The 21,285-nt window shown below is 40.4% G+C and overlaps 1 protein-coding gene across 1 annotated transcript in view; it reads right to left on the reverse strand.

Moving 5' to 3' along the window:
* Positions 1–10,049: 10,049 nt before the first annotated feature.
* The window catches only part of MGAT5 (alpha-1,6-mannosylglycoprotein 6-beta-N-acetylglucosaminyltransferase), a 129,669-nt gene continuing 118,433 nt past the window's right edge, over positions 10,050–21,285 (reverse strand). The window contains exons 16-17 of the mRNA XM_088472276.1: positions 19,937–20,094; positions 10,050–16,149 (exon numbers count right to left, since the gene is read on the reverse strand). Of these exons, the coding sequence (XP_088328402.1) occupies positions 15,951–16,149; positions 19,937–20,094 (357 nt within the window). The 3' untranslated portion in view covers positions 10,050–15,950. The remainder of the gene's footprint in view (positions 16,150–19,936; positions 20,095–21,285) is intronic.

The raw sequence follows: 21,285 nt of genomic DNA on the forward strand, positions 1-21,285 counted from the left end.
TGCAGACTTTCAGATTTAATTTGAGGGTAATTACATCCAAATCAGGTGAACGGTGTAGGAATTACAACGGTTTCTATATGTGCCTCCCACTTTTTAAGGGGCCAAAAGTAATGGGACAAACTAAACAATCCTAAATCTAAAGCTGGCCATACACGGTGAGATTCAAAAGTTGGTAAGACCAGTTGTATGATTTCCCTTGAAAGGATTCCCTTAACATCCTGGACGATTTGATTTCAAAATGCAACGATTTCACATAAGACCATCAGATAAGACCAATCTTATACGATTTGAAATCGTATAAGATTGATCTTGTGCAGCACATTCACACATGATTCATCTGCTGGAATGTCAGCTAGGGGAGGGAATGTCAGCTAGGTGGAGGGAATGTCAGCTAGGTGGAGGGAATGTCAGCTAGGTGCAGGGAATGTCAGCTAGGTGGAGGGCTATTATATAGTGGGTATAAAAGGAATCAACCATTTTAGGATATTTGCACACTATGCTCAGTAACTAGTGAGGCTAGGTTTTCCTGCTGAACGCTGTACTTTGTAAAAGGCAATCCTTTAAAACAAAGCAAACACACTAGCAAAGTGTTATTTCTCTATTTTCTGATGGATTCCTATCGCTATAAGCTTCTGCTAGCCTATGGCTATCTGAGGCTAAAAGGTGAAGGAGTTCAGGAGAGACGGAGGAGGATGAGGTCCTGCTGGACCAAGGAGTGGCTGACGAGGAGGGAGAGTTGCTCCTATATGCCTCTGCTGATGGAGCTTAGGGAAAATAACCGGGATGATTTTCGCAACTTTCTGCGAATGGATGACGCCACATTCCAGAGTTGCTGCATCTGGTGACCCCCATTATCCAGCAGGAGGACACCAATATGAGGATGGCGAACCCGGCTGAGGAGAGGTTGGTGGCGACCCTGCGGTATCTGGTGACAGGACGGTCTTTTGAAGACCTTAAGTTTGGGACCCTTATTTCCACCCAGGCGTTGGGGCACATCATCCCGGACACCTGTGAGGCCATTGTGAAAGTCCTGAAGTTCGACTATTTCAAAGTAAGTAAAAACAGTACACATTTTTATCTTGTGAAATCCAAAATAATGTTTATTTTTTTGGTGGTAACACTCTGTATGCTTTAAAGTCAACCAACATGGCTGTTTAATTATCTAACGTGTTTAGGTAGTAAAACCATCCAACATGTTGCCTTTGGCTTTCATTTGTAAATCAAATACTATGGTAACTAAGTTCAAACTACAATATCAGACAGTTTATTGTTGCCCAAACCCCGCAGCATGGTATGTGGTGTGTGAGATGCAGGAATGAACATGGTCAAAAGCCATGTCACAAGGACAGAATGAGGCCCCGGCAACCAACAATCTGTCCTTGCGCCATGCGCTTAGTGTTCCTGCCCAATCCACCACATCCACAGCCCATACCATGCAGCAGGCACTGAGAAAGAACAAACTAGCTGATACTGTGTGTTTACATTTAACAAAATCAAATCTAGTTTTACAGGTTTAAACAAAAGGTTTCTCAATAAACATTACAGGAGAAACCATTGGCTGGCTTGCTCATCCTCACCCAAAATGCCACTATATTCAAGTGCTGAGGATGTTGATGTTGTTATTTGTGGCAATGGCTGACTGTGATGTGGTGTTGGCTGGGATGTGGAAGGCGCCATTTGGGTTTGTTGTAGATAATTTGGTGGCGGATAACTTACAGATGCTGATGGCCTATAGCAGGGCTACATGGTTGACTGGTACAGCTGCTCATCAGTCAGCCTTGTATTGGTGGTCAGATTATTGCTTCTCCCCGGATTATAGTTTCATATATGATCCACTGTGTATGGATTTGTTGATTCTCTCCCATTTCACGAACCATGCTCGCTATGTGGCTTCCAAGGTCATCAAACATATCAGGTGGCTTTGTTAAAGCCATCGTGACCTGGTCTAACAGTGGATCTTCTGGCACTGTGTTCTTGCGTTTATAACCAGTTTTTTTTAGGGTAGGTTGAGAGTGCTGGCTGACTTCAGCATGACTGGTGCTTGGGGCTGGATTGGATGGGCTTGGCAAGCAGTCGAGGTTAGGTGTTGGAGGCTATTGGTGGAAAGTGTTTAAAGATTAATGTTATTACTAATACATTTTGTTTATGCATACGTTTAATTTCATATTTCATTTGTTCTAGTTCCCAACAACGGTGGAGGCCTGGAAGAGCATTGCTGTGGAATTTGAACGTAGCTGGAACTTCCCCAACTGTGGAGGAGCCATAGACGGGAAACACATCCGGATCAATCCACCTCCCCACAGCGGATCCTTTTACTACAATTATAAAGGATTTTACAGTGTAGTTCTCATGGCGGTTGTCAACGCTAATTATGAGTTTATTTTTGTTGATGTGGGTAAAAATGGGCGTGCTTCGGATGGTGGGGGTCTTTCAAACAAACCCTCTTCTATGAGAGACTGGCATCCCAATGCCTGAACCTGCCACCAAATACAGAAATGAAGCACGGGCTAAATTATGTCTTTGTGGCTGATGAGGCATTTGCTCTTCATGAGCATTTGCTGAAGCCATTTGCTCAACGTGCCCTGACACTTGACAAAACAATTTACAACTACCGTCTGTCCAGGGCAAGACAAGTTGTGGAAAACACATTTGGAATTTTAAGCAACCGATTCCGAATTTTTCACACCACCATTAACCTGCGAGTGGATAAAATTGATAAAGTTGTGTTGGCCAGCTGTGTTCTCCACAATTTCTTACGTAAAAAAACAGCTGCACACATTATGGCCACCGAAACCGAAGTGCATTATGAATGCGACCAACAGGAGACCCCATTACTGGTTTCAGTTGCCCCATCGACACTGTTGGTAACAACAGGTACTGCAAGGGCTAAATAGGTCAGAGAACAATATGTGACCTACTTCAATGGAGTGGGGGCAGTACCGTGGCAGGAGGACAGGATTTGCAAATAATTTACCAGAAACATTTACCCTTACCAACATTTTACATTTTTCAAAATTAGAAACCTACGATTTCGCAGGAGGAGGCATCTTGATTGTCTGGGCTCAACACGGCAGCTTGCTCAGGGTCTGGAATCACCATTAAGGCATCCGACTCCCGGATAGGTTCCTGCTCATGTAGGAACTTTAACAAATCAAAGTACCATACAGTAGTGTTATAAACATCAGCAGCACCTGCTCCGGATGACTGAGACTCTATTTGCTTTCTATTTTGTCGCACAAACCGTATTATAACGAAGCCTGGATAAAGCGAAAAATTCAGCTTTGTTAGAAGCAATAGTGCATGTATTGCAGCAGCACACATTTTTGTTTCGATAATTTGGGCTTTTAATACGCCAAAAACAATCGTGATGGCGATACTCCTCTGACAAAATTTTTCTCTCCATTACTCTTGACATTCTAGGTTGTAAAAATGGTTCAAAAATAAAAAAACAGACATTTAGTTATCTTCACTCCGTTCATTTAAGAAGTTTATTTATGTTAACAATTTGTAAATGATTTTTAATGTCTAATCTTAAAATTTTTCTTATTTATTCTACAAAATGATTTCTAAAAAGGATCTTTTTTTTACTTTAAAAATTTGAATTCAATTTTAATTTAGTAGAAAATACAAAAATGTTTGGTGCATCATACTTCCAAATGTAGTGGTGCAGGGTCATTATACATGGTATACAGTTAACATGCCGATAAATTAATTACAGCTGGACACAATACCGACAATGTAAAGATGACAGATGATATTCCGTATAACAATGATATACCGACAACTTCAAAAATGAAATTTTTCCTATCCCAAAAATAACAATATAGTTAAAAAGCAAGCACGAACAAAAGAAAATACCGACCAGTGAAATAACCGATTGTGTTTAAATACAGATGTTTGATATTCAATCTGTATGCAATGCCGACTAAGAAAAAAATCTAGAAAAAAAAGCTATGTATTATCCCGCTGCATGTAATACAAGACAAACTCAAATTGCCCACTCTCATTTTATCCGATTTTTTAAATAGAATTTTAGCCACTTAAAAATATGCTTACCCCCATTTGCATGTACCCCCTATTTGTTCTAAATTGGTCTATGCATTTAAAAAATAAAAAAAATGCTATTCTACATCACGTGAGTACTGTCAGATGAGCACTGTCACGTGGGAACTGTCAGTAGTGGGAGCCAATCAGCGGCCGCTCTACAGTCAGCGCGGCCGCTGATTGGCTGGCGGGACTTGCCAGCTCTGCGCTTGTCCCGTCAGCTGGCATTCACGAGCTATCTGTATGTGTGGCAATCGTTTTTTTGTTTTGCCAAGTTCCGGCGGATGCTGCGGTGACCAGCGCCTGGATATAGGTGAGTATGTGTAAGTGGGTAGGGGTATGAAATAAAGTTATACTTGTCACGGTGTATGTGTTTTGTCTTTAACTATTTATTTTACAGTGGGGGTACAGGTGCCGTATGTCTGCTGGCACTTGTAGTTCCACAAGTGCCAAAGGGCAGGCATGCTGGCACCTGTAGTCCCACTGTAAAGTATAATAGTTTTACATTATTTGCCCCCCCCATTACCCCCATACCCACCGCTCCAGGGGTATGGGGAAGAATCCTAGGCTTCAGCGTAAGCCTGTGGTGCTTGGGAGAGGGGGGACCCTTTTTTTGGGGGGTCCCCGACTCCCCCGAGATCACCGGCTTGCGCTGACTGACTTGGGGTGTAATGCTTTGGACCTGGAGCCCCGGTGATTGGGTCTCCGGGCTGTGGCATTACACCCCGGTCGGTTGGTCTGGTGCTGGTCCTAAATATAGGGGGTACCCCACGTCTTTTTGACCCCCTATATTTAAGACCAGGACTGGTCCCTGCAGCCTGGTGTTGGTTTCTAAGTTACGGTGGAACCCTACACATTTTGTTCCCCGTAATTTTAGAAACCATGCCTGGCTGGCATGCCTGGGGCTGGTAAGGCTTTTGGGGGGGGGACCCTATGTCATTTTTTTTTTAAATTATAAACCCTTTTATTACAGGTACAAAATAACGGGTATTAAAGTTTAAAATTACAGGGGCACCCCTAAAGATTCATTGTTGGGCAAGGGGTTAATATTCTTTGGCAGCACAGGGGGTTAATATAGATTAGTGACAAAAGGGGCTTAAACACATTGGTGGGGCAGTGGGTTTGGGAAACACAATGCTCGCGCTGTGCTGTCTATAGTACTCACTTGAAAACGCTGACACAAGCTTACTTTTTTGCAGGTACCATGCGTCAGTCAAAATGGCGGAGGGGAGTGGCCAGGGACAGCGTAGGTCGTACAACTGATCGTACATGTGCAAAATACATACGATTGGGCTCAATTCATACACGATCGGTTGAGAGGTCTCTCTGCAAAACCATCTGATCTGCGATCCAACTATATGACGGTGGGGACGCGCATCGGGGTTGCAGGAGACTCAAAATACAACTATTTTCATAAGATTGGTCTGTCCAACCTCTAAAAACAGCCCTAATCGTGTGATCAATCATCCCGTGTATGGCCAGCATTACTTTCACTTTTTAATACTTTGTTGCAAATCCTTTGCAGGCAATTACAGCCTGAACTCTGGAACGCATAGACATCACCAGACGCTGGGTTTCATCCCTGGTGATGCTCTGCCAGGCCTCTACTTCAAATGTCTTCAGTTCCTGCTTGTTCTTGGGGCATTTTCCTTTCAGTTTTGTCTTCATCAAGTGAAATGCATGCTCAATCGGATTCAGGTCGGGGATTGACTTGGCCATTGCATAACATTCCACTTTTTAGCCTTAAAAAACTCTTTGGTTGCTTTTGCAGTATGCTTCAGGTCGGGGATTGACTTGGCCATTGCATAACATTCCACTTTTTAGCCTTAAAAAACTCTTTGGTTGCTTTTGCAGTATGCTTCAGGTCATTGTCCATCTGCACTGTGAAGCGCCGTCCAATGAGTTCTGAAGCATTTGACTGAATATGAGCATATAATATTGCCCGAAACACTTCAGAATTCATTCTACTGCTTTTGTCAGCAGTCACATCATCAATAAATACAAGGGAACCAGTTCCATTGGCAGCCATACATGCCCATGCCATGACACTACCACCACGCTTCACTGATGAGGTGGTATGTTTTGGATCATGAGCAGTTCCCTTCCTTCTCCATACTCTTTCTCTTCCCATCACTCTGGTACAAGTTGATCTTTGTCTCATCTGTCCATAGGATGTTGTTCCAGAACTGTAATGGCTTTTTTAGATGTTGTTTGGCAAACTCTAATCTGGTCTTCCTGTTTTTGTGGCTCACGAATGGTTTACATCTTGTGGTCAACCCTCTATATTCACTCTTGTGAAGTCTTCTCTTGATTGTTGACTTTGACACATATACACCTACCTCCTGGAGAGTGTTCTTGATTTGGCCAACTGTTGCGTTCTTTCTTTCTAAGAATGTTCCAAACAGTTGATTTGGCCACACCTAATGTTTTTGCTATCTCTCTGATGGGTTTGTTTTGATTTTTCAGCCTAATGATGGCTTGCTTCACTGATAGTGATAGATCTTTGGATCTCATATTGAGAGTTGACAGCAACTGATTCCAAATGCAAATGTCACACCTAGAATCAACTCCAGACCTTTTACCTGCTTAATTGATAATGAAATAACGAGGGAATAGCCCACACCTGTCCATGAAATAGCTTTTGAGTTGATAGTCCCATTACTTTTGGCCTCTTAAAAAGTGGGAGGCACATATAGAAACTGTTGAAATTCCTACACGGTTCACCTGATTTGGATGTAATTACCCTCAAAGTAAATCTGAAAGTCTGCAGTTAAAGCACATCTTGTTTGTTTCATTTCAAAGCCATTGTGGTGAAGAGAGGCCAAAATATGAAAATTCTGTCAATGTCCCAATATTTATGCACCTGACTGTAATTGACCTGAAACTGCAGGATATACTGGTGGATTTATCAATTAGTATTATCATTTATTTATATGGCCATATATATGCGCTGTATTTTTCTTCATTCCAGCTCATGAATATCAAAGCACTGCTTTGATAAAGCCATTCACTGGCAAAACACGTGTTGGCACTCTATGCTGCCGCCGATCAAAAGCACAATTGTATGCTAAACACGTTGATAACAAATATTTATATATTTATGTGATCGGGTGAATGGGAACTGTCTGTCTATGTGGCTACATGCGTGATAATGCTGAGCGCTGATATTCAGGAGCTGGAATGAAGAAAAATACAGTTGGACTCATTCACCTGACTCTCCTCCACGACTCAGAGCACTGCTCCCAGACTAGCTGCCCACATCAGCCAATCCCCAAAAGGCCAGGGGTATATAAGGAACTTCCGGGCAGTCTGCTGGTGACAGTGCTTTGTTGTCTGTATCCTGCTGCAAGCTGATAAGAGTATTTCTTCAGACTCTTCAGTAGTGACTTCCAGTGCTCCTTTCAGATCAATCTCGGTGTAGAGTATTCCAGCTCAATCCCAGAACTCAGTATTCCATAGTCCAGTATCAGTCATTATCACTCCTCTCTAAGCCACTCAACTGCATGAGGAAAAGTTACACAGGACCTCCCAAGCATCTGCCCAGACCTTTCAGACATCATCCAGCCAGAACTCTTACTTAATCAAGGTCCACAACCAACCACATCCGTGACAGATACATTTTCATAAAAAGTGATCAAGGGGAACTAAACAATTTACCAATTTAATAGGCAAATAAATTTGAAAGAACAAAAATAAAAACTTTTCAATAAACAAAAAATACAAATAAAAACCTGGTGCTGAAAACTGCCATTTATATTCAGTGGCACAGCAGGGAGAATAAAAATCAAAGCAAAAGAACAAATAAAGTATAAAGGCAGCGAGACACAACAAAGGGGTATATTTACTAAAGTGTGGGTTTATAGAAGTAGAGATGTTGCCCATAACAACCAATCAGATTCTATTTATCTAGTACCTTCAAGAAGATAATAGCTATAATATGATTGTTTGCCATGGGCAACATCTCCACTTCTATAAACACAAACTTTAGTAAATTACCCCCAAAGGGTTGTTCAATTGGGGGCAATGTATACCTTCCTGTTTGTTAAAAGAGAGTAGTTTTTCCCTTCCTTGATTTAATCTTGTGCTTAATTGGCAGTTATCTTACGACCCCTTGCACATGGCTCCATTAATTTCCTCTCACTGCAAGAGAGTGCAACAGCAAGGTCTCATGCCCATGATTAGAACCCCAAATCATAGTGCAAGGATTGGTGAGAAGTGGTGGTTTCAAGCTGCCAGCCATGTTTACGGTCACACAGGGGGTTGCACTAGTTGTCATTGTATAGATCAAACGGACTTTACTTAGCCGCATCAAGCACCAGTCTGGAAAAAGTCTCTGTGCTTATGAGTGCTCAGGATGGTTGTGCTAGAGGACTTACAGTATTTATACCCTTATTATGCTGTCTAGCACCAACCGTTAAGCTAGAGTTGTGAGTGTTCTGTAGTCATTTACAGGAAAGATCAAAACTAACCGACTCATGAAGCAATGGGGGAACTAGCCAATTAGTTTTAAGGTGCCTTTTAAGGCATGAAACCCCTTTTCAACTTGTCTGGTTGAGCATGTTGACATTTGTAGTTCTTCAGCAGTTGAGATATGTAGGATTTCCTACTGTATCGCTTTATAAAACAAATCTGCAACGTAAGCATTGCACTGTGCTGCACTTTTGGCATTTCCAGCTTGATATTAGATTTAAGAGGGTGACAAGGCTACAAATCTTCAAGTCTTTAAATTCCCTGCTGATGCTCTGGCTTCATGAAAATCAATCAAAAAGTTCCATATAACAAGATTTCATCTTCTTTCAGGTACAGAAATAACCCGAATCCAGGGAACAGAGCAAGTTTCCACGTAATTGACCATCTTGGGTGACATTTTCTAATACAGTAATGTTCTGCTCTCATTGATTTTCATGTCGCATTGTATCTAGGTGCATTTATTGGAGAGTTATATTCTATCGATTGCGTCTCCCAAGTTGCATAGTTTGGGAGACTGAAGAGAAAGATCTATGATTATTAACTGCATGTGAATCACTACATACCTAGAGCCAATATAGATGGAAATAGTCTAATGCCAAGGGGGGTCTTGTGTAAGGCTATATGGCTGTTTATAACTACATTAGAAAATAGAATTAAGATTATCTAAGCCATAACCACAGCAAAAATATTTTAACTGCATATTTGAACATTTAACAATCACCAACATTCACAAAACAAACAGCAGGAGTAAGTTTACTACAGTATTGTAAAAACCATCGTAAAAACCCACAACCATTTGCCATTAACTGTCTGTTGACTTACTGTAAGGCAAAAGCCAAGATAGCAGAGTAATATAAGATTGTACATGAATACAGAAGCTGCCATCTTCACAGACCTGGGTGTAAATGCAGAGGAAGAAGCTTCTACTAGGCTTGGCAGCTGTCAGTCCCTGTATAGGAGCCATGCTCATCCTGCAGTCAGCAGGAAACAACTTGCCATGTTGAGCAAAGTACAAACCATATTTCTAGGCACCAATGAAACCTGGTGAAATAGTGGTTAGCATTGCAGTGTCACAGCTCTAGGGTAATAGGTAGATTTCCACTAGGGACCAATGGGTTTGCCTGTTCCCCCTAGGTTTGGGGTGACTTGCTCTAGTTTCATCCTATATTCCAAAACATACTGTACTGGTAGGTTAATTAGTGTTTGATAAAACAGCCATTGGGAATTGATGCAATATCCAGCTCTCAGCGATACAGTATATTAGTCACTGAGCACTGCGCTAAGGAGGGCAAAGACCTAATAGGAACCCTGCACAACCCCTATAAATCCTATTACCAAGGTGGTCATTTGGGCCAGTATCCACATATCCCCATAATGACTATTTGCATCGTACTGTAAAAGTCAAATATACGTAAACGGAGTTCTCTGCATTTCTACTATCATATAAAATGTAAATGTAATTTACAGGTCCATTATAGTGTGCTGGGGGAATTCTGTGTTTTTGCTGTGAGACAGTGACCAAGAGACAACAGAGCTCACACAGGAAAAAGATTTATTGAAAAATAAAGTTCCCCTAAATTTTCTTTTCTACAACAATGAAAACATTATGGTTCATGTTAGAGATACGTTAATCAGACATTTACAACTGCTTAGAAATCTGTACTCTCTTTGAACAGCTCAAAGTTTTAGCAACACCATACAAATTGTTACAATCTCTACATTGTAAATGGTGAACTGTTAGAACAATTTATAACGGAACACAATGGATTTCCGGACTGGGATAGCAGAAAACGAGACAGGAAATGGGAGGAGTGTACCCAAATCTCCGTGCTACATCAGTCAGGCTAGTGATTCTGTATTTCACTAAGTTACATTATGTTTTAGTACAATAATTCAAATATTGTTACCAAATTATATTACTTGCCAGGAGTGCTATAACTATAAATTATAGTAAAGGATATAGTGTTAAACCTTAAGCTGGGTCGGCAGCCGGGTCATGTCTCGCATCGCTGGGTACACACATTATTTAGTGTGTACTCAGCTTTAGGGTTTTTGTTCCAACCCCCCCAAATATATAAAATGTATATACACCAATGGGTTTTCTTAGTCAACCCTCAACCAAATGTTAAATATGAAACTCATATGGTCAATTGCAGGACAAGTTAATTATGATTAGCTTAAATCAGGTATTATATTTTCTAAACGTTAAATCCATGGATGTAAAAATCTGTCTGATGGCAAATGCATTAAACAAAGGCATTGACCAAGTTGGTTTTTAGAACGCTGTATTGTTCTATTTGCCAGTGTAGTCACTCTACTGACAAAACTAATCATACAACAAACAAATCATGGAGGACAGTGGAGCAAGGAAACCAGTGTGATTTTTATACACATCTACTGGCCTGTAGCAGTAACTAGTCAATCTGTATCAAATAGGCATAGGCATGTAATGATTGCTGTCTGGGCCGACGATGGCATTCACTATGACAGAGCTTAGCATGCAGTCAGCAGGGTTTGGACGTCTGTTATGTGCAATCTAGCGAAAGTGTACTTCTCCATAGGAATCCATGATCTCTATTCCATGCATAATACATGCTACAGAAAACCTAATCTGCTTTAAGTGAGAATAATGTCACTATATGACATTAATATAGATCAAATACTAATAACTAGGTAATATACATATTAACTGCAGTATTTAAACATAAAAGGTAAGATTTCCATCATGCTCTTCTACAAAACTGCAGTAAGATGCCATGCTAAAGGGGAGGTATTAACTAAAAACCACTCAACAGTCCTGATTTTCATAAGATAGCCCAGATCTACGGTACCTGGAATGGGTAGAATTTTGCAATTGGTGGGTAGATCAGATGCGGCTGAGGGTGGATTAGAGAAATGATGATTTTTTTTCCTAATTTTCCCCCCCGCCTCCATTGTTAACAGGTATGCGCCCATTTACTAGGTAGAGTTGTTTGGTTGCATACTGGCTCTGCAGAAAAGCACTGTGTATATTCCTACTCTGGGTAGGGGTCAGTGATGTCACAGCAGCTTTACAGACTGCAGTCTCAGCTTTTTGACCTGTACCACATTCTATTAAGGTTATGAAAATAAAAAAAAATTTCAACTGTCTGTAAAGGATTCAAATACATTAAAAATAAATAGTTAAGGGATAATTAAGTTGAAGATGCATAAATATATATATTTTTTTGTATGCAATAGTGTTGTGTTCCATTATAAATTGTTCAATCGGATCCCACTTCATGAAACAACCTTGAAAAGTTAAAAGGCACATACTGTAGTCAAATTAAATTAAGACACAAACAAATCAACATTGCCAAAGAGACATAAAACACAACATGTGAAATTTACAAGTGACGTCCCAAAAATGCAAAACACACAAACAAAGAAGCAATTCTATTTGTACATGTGCAAATAATTTGCATATATATGAGATAATGAGGTCATCAGTCATTTTAACAGTGTGTATTGTATACATTTGTCACCATTGGCAGCAAGAAATATTTAAGTTACTAAGCTGCAAAAACTGACATAATAAATTTGTTGAAACATTCTACCCAGTAATTGAGAACTTGTAAATGTGGGACACAAGGGTAACAAAACATACATTACATAGCATTGCTGATAAATGCTATCTATACAAATTTTATTCTTTTACATAAACAGATTAGTGCAACAAATAATAAAATAAAGAATGCCCATTTGTTAGGTATATGTATGTTGGTTTCATTTCAGGAGGTGGAAAATAAATTATTCTAAAGAGAAGGTGACAATTAAAGTAGCAAGTATATGGCAGTGACTGTGCTTGACTGAAAGATTTACGCAAAGTTTGGAATTTAGCAAACGTTTATTCATACTGCCAGCAGTGGAATGTTACCTAAAGCTAATTAGAAAATTATAGCAAACATAGTTGCTGTGGGTTACAGCACAGTTTGAATAATCCTCATTGAAGAAAAAAAAAGTTAATATCTGTATGAATATAGCAATTAGCACAATTTAACAAGTTGTCCCAACATGCAAACTCATTACACAGTGCTTATTTTTAGAACAAGCTTGATAAAAGAGTTTTCACCAGGCCAACTGAAAATTCAATTGTTTCTTTAAAAAAAAATTGAATGTCATCTGATGTCAAAGAAAACATGCACATTTAATAAAACAAGCAAAAAAACCCCAATAGCATAGGAGTCATTTCTGGAACAGATACAGTGATAGATTAGTAATTCTCCTCACTACACAGCTGCTGTTTCCTGCTAAGTGCTAGGGACAGCCGCATGTGACCAGGAGACAGCACAGCAGCCATCTACAAGTTTTTCTTTTTAAATGTCTCTGATGCTGAAGGCTTAGGGAAGGAGCAAAGAAATTATAGCTATTTATCTACACCAGTGTTCCTCAATTTTTGATGTGTTGCCTGGGACCTGGCTGTTAGTTTCCGGTAATTGGTGCAATGCAAAGCTGGATAGAGGCCCAATGCAGAGCTCAAATGATGGCCGGGTCCATGATGGAATAAGGCTGCGGTGATTCAACAAGAAATGTCACATCAAAGCACCACCAGAGGCTCTCTGTTTAAAATGGGCACTGGGGACTGCAGCCCTTCCTTCTCGAAAGGGGGGAAAAAAACCAGTAGAGGTGCCACCAGAACCAGTCCATGATAAGGCCGGGTTGTGTAATACTTTCCCCAGTTTACACGTGGCCAATAGGAAATTGAAGGTGGTACCATTTGCAATACCCCCCAACTGCATGGCCAAATTTGTATCCTATAGGTATTCTTGTCGCCGTATTGCAAAATATGAAAAGGGATCATTCCAGCATATTAAAGACGCAGTCACCCTTCTGTACTCCGATCCTTAGGATTTCGGATTGGTAACCTCTATACCACTAAGTAGTCGTCCCCCAACCCGCCCGCCATCCTTTGTCTGCCTAATTATTTTCTAAAGACTGTTTATGTCCTCAGATTAACAGAGGTAATAGCAACAGAAGTGGTCTGAAAAGGTCTCGTGTGTAGGTCATGGCAACAAGATTTTAGAATTGGTCATGATTAATAAAATATGAAATCAGATTTAATGTTAAAAGAAAATAAAGCCACCATCTGACATTAAATATATATCAATGGCTGTGCATCACTGAGCTGAATTACATACATAAATTACTACAGTGTTTATAGTTAACTGTGTTCTCATTCCTCCTCTGCAGCAGGTTGCCTTGCTAGGATGTTGGGGCATATTTAGACAGACAAGAGTGACTGACTGCTGAGCAGCCTAGCTCTTTAGAAATGCGCTTCGTGGATTGGCTGACTCATACATAGGGACCTGGCAGTGAGGTTATAGTAACTCAAATGACTGCAGTCTCAGAGGTTTGCCCACTGTTGGCTCCCATTAGGAAACAGCTTTGCAGATGAGAGAAAGGGCTTTAGCTCTCTATAGCGGGGTAGGGGAGGTAATACTGAAGTTTTCAAAAGCGCTGCAGTGGAAAGTCAGGATGACACTGAACAATGTATGGATTTAATCGACCTGTATAGTGTCACACTGAGCTATAAAATATCAAGCTCTACTTCTGGGTGTGCACATGTAATTTATCTGTACTTTTATATGAAAGACTGGGTGCACACACCCGCTCTACAGAATTGTGGCAGTGTGCACGCACTGCTTTATATACCCAGCAGTCTATACATCAGTGGCAGGCAACCTTTGGCTTCCCAACTGTTATGGCACTACAAGGAGGTCCTGACAACTTCCAACTTTCCAGGGCTTGTAGCCATATAACCAAGGGAAAGCCACAGGTCAATTAGTCTGCTAATCTTATGTTAACAGCTGCCAATTGCCCTCGTCCTATTTATAATAAAAGGTATTTATGAAAATCTAATTGAGTGTATTATTTTGTTTTATAACTAAAGACATTTCCATCAGTTAAAAGCAAATTAGCCTTTAATTGTGGCCAATCGAGGGCCTTTGTGCAAGTCTGCACCAAGATTGGTGTCTGTATTACTAAATCTCAGTGACCTCCATTACCAAAACAACATTTTTTGACTTTCTAGAAGTGTAAGTACCTATAGTACAGCAATAGGCAGCCTGAAGTACTGCGGTCACCCCATGACTCCAAACTGGCAGTTGTAGTTCAATAAAGATTGCAGTGCTTCGCACTATCTATACCTACTCTACTGAACACACCACAAACACACACGATTCTGTGTGCGCGCGCAAAAGTCTGGTTAAAGTGAAGGCAGCCATTTTGTGGGCTTGACCAAACAGTCGTCAGTATAAAGTCCATCAATTCACTACGAAATCTGTGCCCCATTCTTTAGTGATGGTAAAATCTGCAAACAAATCAGCTGAAAAAAACTTCACCCCACAAAATGTCTGCCTCCACCATAACCGATATACTGGCCTAACTAGGTCTCAACCTGAAATAAAATTACAAATTTAAAATGTACACCCTTTTCTGCATCATAAATATACAAATAAAAATACTCCACATATGTTAAATATATACATAATTATCTCACATACATGCCCCAAAAATAAAAATAAATATACAAGCTGTATACATATATATATATTTCACTTTTCTACTGCTACCGTCTTTTTAAAACACAGGCATTGTCTATACTAAACTTAATTCAGTATTACCATTATCACACAATGATTTTATGGTATTTTTTTTTTTTTTATATTTTCTTCCAAAGGCTTCTGGGAAGAGTCAAGCCAGTTCAATTCCTGTGCTTGGCAGTGTTACATGATCTACTCATGTAGGAAAAAGAAAAACTTGCTTTGTATCTCTTATAGTACTCAATCTCTAATCAGATCAGAAAAGCGGTTCAAATTATATTTGTTTTTCTCTACAAGACAACATTTTTTTTTTGTTAATTTTTTTTTCCTAAAAAAAAAAAAAAATATTCCACAATTTCAGTTCATTTGCAACACCAGTGTTGCAACCCATCAGTAGATTATCTTGAAGACATTTTGGAGTAGTCATGCATTAGCGTGGTGTCCTATTATAGCCAGCGGACTGCGTGGGTCAACCGTGATATCAAGTTGCAGCATGCAGTGGATGTTTACTGATCTTTATTCTAGCGTTCCTGATAAATCCGATTGGACAGGTCTGCTCAGCAATGTACTGCTTTTTTTTGAGAGTAAAATAAAAAAAATAGCGGAAGCAGATTTTTTATTTTTTTTTACAAAAACACATGGTCAGCTAGGTAATCTTTACGTATCGCAGCTGTGGAAGGCATTCGGATTTCTTAACTATTCCTTTCAAGCGATCCACCTCATGATGCAATTTCCAAGACGTCCTGGAAATTGACATTAAAGTGCACTCCTTGGGAAATTTAAAATGTGTTTGTTTCCATGAATGCAAGAAATAGTTAGTGCCCTGGCACATAACTGTTAATTGATCCCATCCAATGGGAAGAGGTACAGCGGATGCTATAGACAGTCCTCACACAGTGCAACTTGTCCTTTCATGTAGTCTCTGCACGGACAGACCCTCATGTGGCTGGGGTGGGATCCTGCACAGCTGAACAACAATAGATCGCCTTGAAACACACAATGATTTTTCTTTTTGTCAATTGAAGGGACCACAATATCATTTGCGATGTCAGATGACTGGCAGTGGATGCCGAACCTGTAATACATTCAATATGTCAGTGTAAGGTTTTTCAGATAAACTGTACAGGTAAATCACCTTTCTCTTTATTATACTCCAGAATAAACTAACAGTGAGGAGTGTAAAATCTGTAATAAAGATAAAAAAGAATTTGCCAAAAACAGTGGTCCTGATACAGAGACATACGCAATGCCGATATTTATGCAATCGAGAGTTTGTTTGCCATTGCGCATGCGTGTAAGGCGCACTACGCATACGCAATTGTTTTGCGATTGCGTCTGCACAGAGTATGCAATCGCTAAGTGACAGACAGGTGATCATAGTTTGGGGGAGTAATGAGGGGTGGCTAGGCAAACGCAGGTTTGTGACTGTTTAAACACTGTTTAATGGGCGTGCTATTAGCTATTGTGATCTCCTTCGCAGCATGAGAGCTCTCTACGTGTCAGGAGATATGGAGTGAGAGAGACAGGTCAGACTTGCTGCATGGCTGGACGATCTGCGTTGTTGTTACAGATATTTATGCTGGTGCGTGACTAGGACGGATATGAGAAGGTAGCAATGGCCGCCCCTATGCTCGGATAAGCTTTGGAAACAGCATATTTTCACAGCTGCGTTACATCAATGTACATCTCTGCATCAAGATCAGCGTCCGTTATATTTTATTATTGTGACAAAATATAAACTTTTGTAGGAGCTTCTGTGAATTGCTATAAGAAAAATGTCCATTGTACCGTGGCAAAATGCAGACAGGGTACAGTGATAACACAACATGGGGTGCTATTCACAGTAGGAGAAGGAGCATAAAACTGAACCATTTGCTCCTGGAACAAACCACATTGTAATGCAAGGGGTGCAATTTTTTTTTCCAGGGGGAAAAATAAATAATCACTTTTGCATGTGGCAAACAAATATTGGGTAGCTTTGTTCTGAAACTGAAAATTAGAATTAACCTAGGACGCACCCTTCCCAATATTTTAAATCTGCCGCACCTGCCCGGCAACATTATTTTACCAAGGAGCAAGTTGCTCTTTTCCCCTCTCTAAAGCCGGGTTCTCTCTATACAATGTATTGCATGATATAGTGTTCCGACATGGATCGGAACTATATATCTCTTACACATCGTATATAGTGTGTACACTCAATACGGCTGTCGTTCATTGCATCATGCTGTTCTGCACGGCAGATGGAACGATGCAATGAATGACATTGTGCGTATACATGCAGCATGTAACAACACATTGCGCCATTGTATGCTGGATTGTACAGTGTGTACTGCGCGCACAATCTATCGTTACATCGCTGGGTCACACCATCGTTTGGGGTGTACCCAGCTTTACTCCTCCTAACCCAGGTCCATTAAGTGAAATTATTGTAATGAATTGTGTGACCTGTAGTTTATCCCCAAAAGAAGCACCTAACAGTACGACCACATCAGTAAGTCTCAAAATCGAGAGCGAACGCTTGCAGAGAAGGTAACACAAAATGAAGTCAGAATTGGGAGAGATGCTAGATAGTACCAAGTTTGCATAACAGTGTCACTATGTCGAGAAAACTAATCATCATTTATCAATGGCACCAGGGATTGCTGGATCTAAACTAAGGGGTAGATTTACAAAACCACTTTGGATTTTCAAAACCAATGATGGATATCAAAGGGCTAAGTTATGATAAAGTTATGATAAATCAGGCTCATTTAGCATCAATTACTATAGTCCTTTGAAATCCATAGGGCAAAGCATCGGAGGCTTTGAAAATCTGACCGATAATACATTTGTCCCGAAATCTCAAAAAGCATCTGTCAAAAGGGTATGATTGGGCCTAATATATACAATGGAAGCCAGATGTTTGTAAATGAAATGATCCTGTTAATATATTATTGTTACACAAATCCATGCAAGTAGACATTAAAACCTCTTTTGGATACATTTTACAGTCTTATGCATGATATTGGTGAAATGTACTGAATTCCACATATTGGTGACAGAATGATCATTTTCCCAACTATAATTAACTGTAGTATACACAACTGTTCAAATGTATCGCTATTCATGTACAGTTAAACCCATTTTATTTTCATTATCAGATGCCTTTAGTTCTGGGAAATACTTTCAGCTCCCCCATCAGCCCTCTCCCATCCGCTTGGTCTTTTTATAAAAATCATTGACAGCAACAGAAATGTTGGTTGTGTGCTACAGATACAATGCTAGGAGCTCCGATTGTAGGACATGGGGTAATTTATTCCTTGCAATGGTGCGGGGAGGGGGAAGTATTTGCTACAGGGCTCAGGTGACTTATAGCAGAGTTTATATTTTTTTTCCATCAATAAAATATTTAATATGAATGGACAGATCTTTTAATGATTGCCAAAACATGTTGTCACTAAATTAAATTAGTCATAGCTGCAACTCTGCCAACTGTGTAATAGGTTAAAGTGTAAAGAACCCGCTCACTCAATGGTTGCCATGGTTATTAATAAAGATTGGCACACTGACTCCATGGAGAGCATAATCAGTATTATCAGATACCAAATAATACATTTAAACAACTTAGGATCCCTGACAACACGCCCTGCCCATGCATACAAGTTTTTAGCACAGCTTATACATTTTTTTTCACTGGACATTGACCCTGTTCTAGCTAGTTTGCTCACATCTTGCATCTGTGGCCCCTAAGCTGCTTTGGCCCATCTCTATGCTCCCTCTCTTTTGTACAGATGTGTCCTGCTATATCCTTGCCGCCGCTGCACACGTCTTGAGTCGTGCGGGCACGTGCACACCCGTGATCTATAGGATTGCATGGTGCAAATGCTGTTCCAGCCTGGCATATCGCATGACGCGATGCGTGTGCACGTTTACTGCATTGGCAACAAAGATGTAACAGGACACATCTGTACAATGAATGTAGAATACCCCTGTGTTATGTGGAGTATGTGACATACAGATGTGTCCTCATACACTTAGGGGTCTATTTACTAAGCTGTGTTAGGAGATAAAGTGAACAGTTATAAGGTACCAGCCAATCAGCTCCTGTCATTTTTCAAACACAGCCTGTGAGATGGCAGTTAGGAGCCGATTGGCTGGTACCTTACCTCCGTTCACTTTATCTCCTAACACAGCTTAGTAAATATACCTCACAGCCTCAATACGCCATGCTGCGCGAATGAGCAGCCGGGTGCAGTGCGGCTCGCTTTGTGCCAAGGATCTATTTTTAGTCTTTTTTTGCCTGAAGTGCATCTGAGTCGCAATCTGATGCGACAAACAGCTTCAGCGCACTGCAGAATAATTTGATATGCGATACATCAGCGCACAAATTAATGTGTAGACGAAGCACAATGGAACTTGCCGTGAAAAAAAGCCACAGCCTCCGCACCGTAACAGTATACAGATTCAGACGCACACAAATATACAAGTGTTGCATATCAAATGAATCAGTGCAGTGTCTTGAAGTGGTTTGTCGCATCTTGTAAGGACTAAGCTTACATCCTTTTCGCCCGAAAATGTGTCCGAGACGCACGAAACCTGGTGCTTGGCGCGATTGAAGCAAGTGTATGACGACACATATGTATATTTTGTAATACGACAACTCAGTTCTCTCATGTTCATCTTGTGCACGTACTCACTGTAAAATAGCCTAAAAATACGGTAATGAAGTCAAGAAACAAAATTACCTTGAAGTGAAGCAAGAAGACCACAGGCAAAAGTTCAAAAAAAAGTTACTATGAGACATACATAAAGTATAGAGAGACGAAATAAGATGCTTTCATGGTGACACTATAGAGATAACTGTATATAAAGCACACACTAACTTGGCCAGATCTTTGTCTTTGTTGAGATGCTGGAAGTAAGATGGTTCACAAATCAGTTGATTTTCCTGGCAGACTTGTTTACATGATTTTCCAGATTCTGCTAATTTCACCTGCAGCGCGCTTAATGGCGGCCACATTACTTGCCCGTGACAGAAGTCCTGAAAAGAGAAAGCTCCTTCTTTAATCAGTCCACAGAAATGGGGGCACATTACTAATTGTAATGCGTAAAGTTTTTAGCCTGCATTTACATGTGGTCACCCAAAGGTGGCAGCCAAGCTCCAGTGCCAAAAACCCACAGAAACCAGCATACTGACTGATACTGTAAGTGACAGCGTTAATTTAAAATGATATTCCGCCAACATACGAACAATAGTTGCATAAAGTTGACCTTTCACCTAACTACAGTGGAAGAAGCACTGCGAATTTCATTTGGAATTCAGTTCCAAACGTGTGCAATGCCCTGAGCATGGGATAATGTGGGGAAAACCTGTATTTTAAGGCAAAATGTCAGGTCATAGTGCAGAACATACAACTCCTCCTCATACTTCTATCCTCAATATGCCATGCAGCACAACTTGCATTGCGTGAGCAGCCAGGTCCTGTTCTATTCTGATAGCATCTGGCGTCTTTTTTGCTGCAAATGTGTCTAACTTGCAATGCAATGCGGCTAGGACGCTCCAGCAGACTGCGCTAATATGATATGTGACACTTGTATATCTGTGTGCGGCTGAGTCTGTATATGAAGTACAACAGAACTTGGAATGAAAAAAGCTACATTGTACATTGTAGCACTTTGAAAAAAGTCGCACACAGATGTATAAGTGTCATTGTTGTATTGAGGGGAAAGGTTTAGAACTTGGAGATAAGCTCTAAAATATTTATTCCAACTTTTTAAAGTATAAAAACACTGAAAAACCTCTATACAGACATTTTTCTGTAGCCCACAATGCTGGAAAGACTAATTTGCTAATAAAACACTTTTTTTCAGCCATTAATAAAAAGTGCACAAATCAGTCATTTGACACCATTTATGAACCTCCAGTACTTTCCTTATGGCCACTAACAGCCTACTATATGGTCTGCTATCCCAGTTGTAACTTTTTGGGGGTCCAGGTTTGTTTCCCCACTTCTTCATACACTTCTCCCAGTTCACTTTTTGTGGAAAAGTTGCACAACCTCGCCGCTAGCCCCGCAAATTCTAATTGGACCTGGCATTTCTCGGGTGCGCCAATTCATGTGATGTATACAAGTTTCATGATGCATACTCGCTTTAAAAACACTCCACCTAACTGGTTTGACCCCTTAGTGATGACATCTCGAAACCAGTGACATCACTAAAGTACAATCTG

This window comes from Taudactylus pleione, unplaced genomic scaffold, assembly GCF_031769625.1.
Source record: "Taudactylus pleione unplaced genomic scaffold, aTauple2 ptg000122l, whole genome shotgun sequence".
Taxonomy (NCBI): Eukaryota; Metazoa; Chordata; class Amphibia; order Anura; family Myobatrachidae; genus Taudactylus; species Taudactylus pleione.